The 7095-nt window shown below is 41.6% G+C and overlaps 1 protein-coding gene across 2 annotated transcripts; it reads right to left on the bottom strand.

The window, feature by feature from the left end:
- Positions 1–262: 262 nt before the first annotated feature.
- mgst1.2 (microsomal glutathione S-transferase 1.2) lies at positions 263–3327 on the bottom strand. 2 transcript variants are annotated; one of them, XM_079294792.1, is made up of 4 exons: positions 3035–3327; positions 2572–2704; positions 2267–2358; positions 263–688 (listed from the first exon to the last, which is right to left on the bottom strand). In XM_079294792.1, the coding sequence occupies exons 2-4, from the start codon at positions 2686–2688 to the stop codon at positions 442–444; spliced, it is 456 nt and encodes a 151-aa protein (XP_079150918.1). In that variant the 5' UTR covers positions 2689–2704; positions 3035–3327; the 3' UTR covers positions 263–441. The 2 variants fall into 2 exon arrangements, with proteins under 2 accessions (XP_079150918.1, XP_079150919.1); XM_079294793.1 differs by lacking the exons at positions 2572–2704; positions 3035–3327 and adding an exon at positions 2484–2526 and having other exon boundaries at positions 2267–2391.
- Between the last annotated feature and the right edge of the window lie 3768 nt (positions 3328–7095).

Genomic DNA, 7095 nt, shown 5'->3' with positions numbered 1-7095 from the left:
GGTACCCGCACCTTTCAACCGCTTCAAAGTGAATATATTGAAATAATTCTTATGTTTGCTGGCTACATTCAAAGTCACATTAACATCTGAATATTGCATAAGACAGGCTGTTGTGTTTTAAGGAACTGAGTGGATCTTACTTTTAAAACATTTGATATGAATGACCTTCTTTGCCACTGCCAGATTTAACGCCTGTACTTTAAATAATTCATAGTTGCATTTGAGTTTTATCACCTTGAGAAGTTATTACACAGACATGAAGCTAGTGGAAAAGTTTATTAAAAACACATTTTCATCCGAGACAATAGTTCGAGGGAATGCAAAGATGAAGTGAAAATTATGTTTAATAATTAAGCTCATAGATAGCTGCAGCAAGAGTGAAGTAAAAACAGGCTTCATGTAGGAATGTGAGCTTGTGAAGAAGCTGCTGGACCATCGTCTCTAAAGGACTAGAACTTTGCTGAGCACCCTGTAAGACATGGAGACGGTGACAAGAAGGCCAATCACCCAGGACAGTGCCCTGCTGGGCTGAGGAAGAGCGCCGATGTAGGCGATGGTGTGGAAGATCCGACTGCCGGCAAAGACGCGGAAGTGAAGCAGAGCGGCTGAGAGCTCAGGTCCAGTCAGAGCGTAGAGCAGGCCGACCAGCACGAAGGGAACGATGTTCTCCAGGTCGTTCTGGTGACATCTAGAGAACGGACACAGGGAACGTCTATCAATCAGTATCCATCATTGTTTGGATCAGAGGTCTTCAACAGGGGGGTCGTGAAATTTGTGGTTGATTCGACAATTATTATTTTTTTCTTCTCTTTTTCCACACATTTAAATGTCTTTAAATACACATTAACATGAATCCAACATATTGTAGCGAATGAAGACGTTATCTTTCAGTCAGAGATGCACACATTCAGCGACACACAGGAGCTCTCTCAAGCTGGGCACCAGTTCACTCACAGCACGAGACTAGCCTGGACCTGTCCCGCCAAGCCTCCTGCACACAAAGAGGAGGCCCCGCCCCTATCGCTGCTGTGCCAATCACGAGGCCGCAAGTTACATGCTGGCTCTGTCAGGTTCCCGTGATTGACCGAGAGCCTATTTCGTCCGCAGCTGACTAAGATCCCAGACACAAGGACGCATGCTGCAATATTATTTGAAAAGAAGATACCGTTTTTTTTATTGTTGAAAAACAACATTTACTTCACCCACGAATCTTTGTGCAATCATTTGTGCAAGATATTCCTGCTAAAACAGTGCAGCTCCATTCCACAACAGCCAACTACTGAGGCCAGTATATTATTATGAGTGTTTGGACATTGTTATCAGTGAAAATGGATCGTTTTGTATCTCGATCAAAAAACATGAATGTGTCCATTATTGTAATAGTTCAGTATTGTATGAAAGATAACAGGAATGTTTATGCATGGCAGTGGCACTAACAGGCCATCACTCATTCTCGTTTCCACATTTACCGTATGTTTAAAATAGAAACATCAGTTTGAATAGCTTGTATGATGATTATCATGCAATTGACAGACAATGTTGATATTGACATTGGTATCAGTTGACAAGGTGTGTTTATAAATGGCAGTGGCACGGCCTCCCTACTCACTGTACCTTGCACATGTTTAACATAACAACATGAATATATGAACCTGTGTCTTATTTGAATAGCTTAGTGTTGAATGCACAATAAAGAGGTATGTTTATACATGGTACTATGCCCATTTAATATAAAAGACAATCTTATACAATATATATAGTCGGGGGTCCCTGCTCCATCTCTTTGGGGGTCCTTGGCCTGAAACACATTGAGACCCCTGGTTTGGATAATTGACCATCTCGCATGCAGCACAGAGAGCTAATTATATGTGGGTCCCTTGTCCTTGGAGCAGTATAATAATTAACTGTATCTTTTCTTATCTTCACCCTATCAGTGTTCTGTGAGTTTATTTCATGAGTGCAAAGTGTTTGAGGTACTGCAGTTTTCTAGACCTGCATATCCAGTATTTGTTTCAGGGGTTCTGGAGCCGAGCATGCGCTGGGTGAGAGGCACGGTGTCGCACTCATAACCGTAGGATTTGTATTATTAGTCTGTAATATTTACTATTCTTGTCCTTTTATTATATTACCTTATGATATAGCTTGCTGTGATTAAGTGAACCAGGATCTCGGTGAGCCTGTATTTATCTGTTTTGTGGATTCTATTTCCTGATAAAACACCAGTGTGTGAATCATAACTTCTTGTGTAAGGGATCAATCATCTCACCTTCGAACTCGCTCTACATCCGGGTGGCTTCTGAGCAGCTTCTTCCTCTCCTCTGAAGGCTTTAAGGCCACGTCTTCCTCATTCGCGAAAGCCTGAATGAGAGAAAGCCTAAATGAGTGTTCACCCTGAGCAGAAGTTAGCTTGAAAAGTTCCATATTATAATGTTGACAAGTATGAGGAGATTCCTTATTAAGTTGATGCTTTTCTCTTTTACAACCTGGGTTGTGCCTTCGGCTTCGTACATGACCTTTGGAGAAAGGTACCTATCACCTCTCATGAGAACGAATGTGAAACACATGACCTACCCCCCTGGAGAAGCGGAAGAACGCTGTCATAGGTGCCATCAGCAACATCTTCAGAATGACAATAGCTGCATAGGTGGTGAAAGCCATAAATACCTCATCTTCCATCATCGGTAACATATCTGCTGGTTTACAACTGAACCATAGAGAGAAAGAGACAGGATTCCTTTTAAATTCTGTTTCGGCAAAGATAAGAAACAACATGGAAAACAGAACTCCTGCTGCCAAAAAGTCTTAAAACTTGGACTAAAGTTCAGTATTAAAAATATTCTAGAAATGTGATCAGTGTAGTTCTGCCTCACACCTCTAAAGTGGAGAACACAATACTGTCAGTAAAATCCAATATGCACCGAATCGGTTTAAGGATCAAGTGACAAAACAACTTTGAAGGAGACAAAAATGTATAAATGATCATTGTATACATTATGATATTCAGTATAATTGACAGTTTAGCAGCTCTACTTACGCCCTGTGGTGACTCTGCAAAAGTGGAGCAAGTCTGCTTCTGTTGCCTGAAAAACAAACTGAACCCTCACCCAGAAGCTCAGGGGGCGGGACAACTACTGCAGCACAACACTTCCTCTATGCGGGAGTGTTACTGTTTGTCTATACTTATGAGGGCCGCATGCATTCACTCCACTACAAACACTAACACCAGCCCAATGCCCAGCATAAATACAAGTTGTTTTCTAGGATAATGACTTGCAGATTTAAGAGAAGTACATCAGCTGTAAAACTTGACAGACCTGTGTATTTGTATTCATCTTGTTTACATGTCTTAATCTGTGATTATTATCCACACAATGTACGGATCAATTGACCGGCCACCACGTGCAGCTCACACTGAACCTAAACAAGGCCCGTCCGACCGTGTCCTCAATGTTGACTAAAAGAGAGAATGACAGCGTTTCTTTGTGTAATTCTATGAAAATAAAGTCAGAAGAAAAAATAATAATATAGAAGTTGGCTGAAGGTTCAGACTTCTGCAGAGAAGTTCAGTTTTATATCACAGCAGCCAAAATCAGACCGTGGAACTGCTCAAACTAAAAGATAGCCTGGTGATAAGTCAGGTAATTAATCAGCTTTATGAGCTAAAACTACAGATCAGAAGCAACTGTTTTGGGAGAAATTTTGGGAGGAAAGAGAAAGCAGAGCAGGACTATTATTATGTGAGTTGAAAAAGTCAAATCACAGGATGAGCTCCAAAAAGGGAATAGTTGCCAGAGAGACCAGAGTATTTAACAAGACTTGATAGACTCGTATCAGTGAATTCTTCCCACGGGAAGCTTAAAAACAGTACCTCCCATGTGGAGCAAATGTACCCACTCACATCTGAAATAAAAAAGACACAGATAATAAACACAGATAAGAGCCCAAAACACATGAATTCACTGACCAACAATGATGTTACCAGAGAGAATAGAGCTGAAACAAGTGGTTTAATAACCACAGATAAAGTCCACGCTCACTCAGTCTGAGCTTAAACAAAGAGCCATGAGGTGCTTTGAAAAGCGTGCAAAAACACCCGATAAAGAGCACAAGCTTGTTATTTCCTCCCCGTTCACCAGTCCCCCTATAAACCCAGTGCAGTCCCTTCACTGGGAGGGCGCGTACCAGTGAGTGAGGGGAGTTACAGTCTGATGTGTGGAGCCGTGAGTGAGCAGCGGCTGCCGAAGACAAACAGAATGTTGATACTGCGTCTGTTTGGCCCAGGGCATGTTTTCCATGATTTGACATGCTGATACATGTGAAGGCATGATGCTAATGACAGGTGACACGCTCACAGATGTTAGCTTTCTCAATCCCTCTCAATCCTTCTCTGTTCTGTGCTGCAAAGGCTTTCCTGTGCAGGAGTTGCCTCTGCTACGGGGTTTTTTCGGTTGTCTGTCTAATGCGTATCTGACAGAACAGATTCTGTTTTATTCTACACGAGCTTGTGTTCCTCTCACCCGATACACAAGCGTAAACCCGAAGCATGTTTTTATGCTTCGTGTTTTTCTTTTGTGTGTTGGGCTCTTAGCGCTGACGAAATGCAGATGACCTACACTCAATGCTGTGCCTGAATGCATCCTGAACTTTCACCCCGTGGCACACAGGTGTCAAACTCAAGGCCCGCGGGCCGAATCCGGCCCACCATGTCATTTTATGTGGCCCGCGAATCCGCCAGCAAAAAAAAAGAGAGAAATTTTTTTTGGAAAAATAATTAAAAGTTAGACTTTAAAATAAAAGTATCCCCATGGTCAAAATGATGAGATAGAAAGTTGAAATTATGAGATAGCATGTTGTCTGTGTACCGACATTAAAACTATCACAACAGGTGGACAGGAGAGGCAACAGCCCGAAAATCGGTTTTCCAACGATTGAAAAAGATCGACAAATAATCCCAAAATGTCCACGAAGAGAAAAATTGATGCAAAGGGAAGAAAATGCACGTTGGCATTTTGACACCAAACACGGAGCTAAATTTAGCCTCCAAGAAAAACATCAAATTGTCCAAGAATTAAAAGGCAGACTGCAATCACAGCAGAATATATTTACACAAGCTACAGCCCAGTGCATGCTGAAGGTATGTGAGCAGAGCTCCGACCAGATAGAGACTTTTACAAATGTCAGTTTGTGAAGAAACACCATCGCAGACCGAGTTGATGAACTAGGAGCAATCTAACAACACAGCTAGCTGAGAGACGAGCAGGTACTTGTGTTTCTAATGAACTGTTGATGAAAGCACAGACAACACGGATACATCATCTATCCATGTTCATCAGACCTGACTCTCAGTGAGCAGCTCTTGGATGTAGCTGCATGCACAGGACGACGACAGGGAGGAACATTAGTGATGCAGAGAGGTGACACAAACAGCTTTGAACAAAGTTAATGTCAGAACTTGTTTGATATTTGTCTTTGTTATTTTCTTTAATAGTTTGATCTTTGAACCCTCAATTAAAATGATTTATGTTATAGTAACAGAAATGTGTTTAAATGTCATTTTTCATTTATTTAACTGCATATACAATATTTGTACACTTGAATAAACAATAATCAAATGCAGAGAGAGTTATTTAACAATATGTTAGGGAGAAGTTAGTTACACAGTCTTACAGTTACAACCGGTCCTTTGAGGGCGACCGTGATGCTGATGTGGCCCAGAGTGGAAATGAGTTCGACACCCATGACGTAGCAGATAACTAACAAACCTCCGGATAAAGGAGCTCGGTACAACAGTTCACATCGTAAAAACATTAATATGTTATTTCATTTCTAAAGACATTTTTTGCATACCAACCATGTTGTTCTCCAGGACTTGGATTGTTTTAGAACATTTGGAGCTCGATAATAATAATAATTATAATAATTGTAATGATTATTTTTGTCATTATTATTATTTCCATTGACGTTTCAAGGGAATGTATGTTTGTATCGGCGTGGGGAGGAAGTCGGGTGGATGGATGGGTCAATATGTGACTTTTCACCCAATAATCTATTTGGGACCAAAAGTCATGTTGTACTTATTTAACTCAACCCAACATGATCTTTTACTCAACCTAACCAAGTGGTTTGTTGCCTAATCCTAATCCCTGAACGCAGTTACACAACTGAAAAAGAGCCTTGAGATGTCACAACATTAGTGGATAAAAGCAACATGTAATATGGATATGAAACATATTTTTGGTTCAGCCATGTATACTCTTGTGTTTTCTTGGTCAAACAAACAGGACTTTCACTCAGAGACCGGCATTCGTGTCTTGTGTGTTTCCCACCACCAACCTCGTGCTACACCGTCAACCACACGTGAACCTGCTGCGTCACGATACTACGCATAGGCCTGCCACCGGCAGCTGCCCAAGCGGGAGAATATAGAGTAGGGATGAAATCATGTTGCACCTTCAGGGTGGCTGGATGGGTAAGCAAATCAAGAAGAACAACATTTTTAATAATATCTCTAATAATGATTAAGAATGTCCCAACGGAAGTTTAATGCACACTTGTACACATTCCCACAAACCTTGTGTTGACAAAGCCTGTCTCCTTTCTCTGCAGCAACCAGCTTACTATTTGAAATTGATTATTTTTCTTGTCAGGAGCTGCCGGTGGTCAATACATTATGATCACATATCATGTCAATGGCTGGCTACAAAATATGAGTTTTTACTCCCTCCCTGCTTTACTCGCACTCTGCTGCAGTATTCCAATCTGAGCCCCGCCCAAATGAAATGTAGCCAAGAGCCTCAGATGGATCTTAAATATCAGCAGCCAGGCGTCATCCTTTATGCATCAGATTCCCCAAGAAAAATAATGTCCCGTGATTTCCCACAAGGAGTGGTAATGGCAAAAATGCTGCATTGATTCCTCGCCAGCCCTGCCAGTAATTGGGATGCTGGCTGTGATACGCTGCCATTGATTTCTTATGGTAGCCAGGTTGTGCTGCTGGTGTAGGACAACAATGACTAAATAACAGCCTGTCCAATGATCTTAATGCCACAAGCCAAGCACAGCTATTGATTTCATTACAGAATGCCTCCTAGGTTC

This window comes from Melanostigma gelatinosum (genome assembly GCF_949748355.1).
Source record: "Melanostigma gelatinosum genome assembly, chromosome: 22".
In the NCBI taxonomy this organism is placed as follows: Eukaryota; Metazoa; Chordata; class Actinopteri; order Perciformes; family Zoarcidae; genus Melanostigma; species Melanostigma gelatinosum.
The sequence above is the reverse complement of the archived record's forward strand: the minus strand, read 5'-3'. Positions and strand labels throughout refer to the sequence as shown.

Excerpts from the sequence above, each read along its gene's own strand:
- mgst1.2 (XM_079294792.1), bottom strand. The coding sequence starts at position 2,688 with ATGTTACCGATGATGGAAGATGAGGTATTTATGGCTTTCACCACCTAT. Across the intron at positions 2,359-2,571 it reads TCTTCCGCTTCTCCAGGGGG|GCTTTCGCGAATGAGGAAGA; the intron begins GTAGGTCATGTG and ends TCTCTCATTCAG. Across the intron at positions 689-2,266 it reads GATGTAGAGCGAGTTCGAAG|ATGTCACCAGAACGACCTGG; the intron begins GTGAGATGATTG and ends TCCGTTCTCTAG.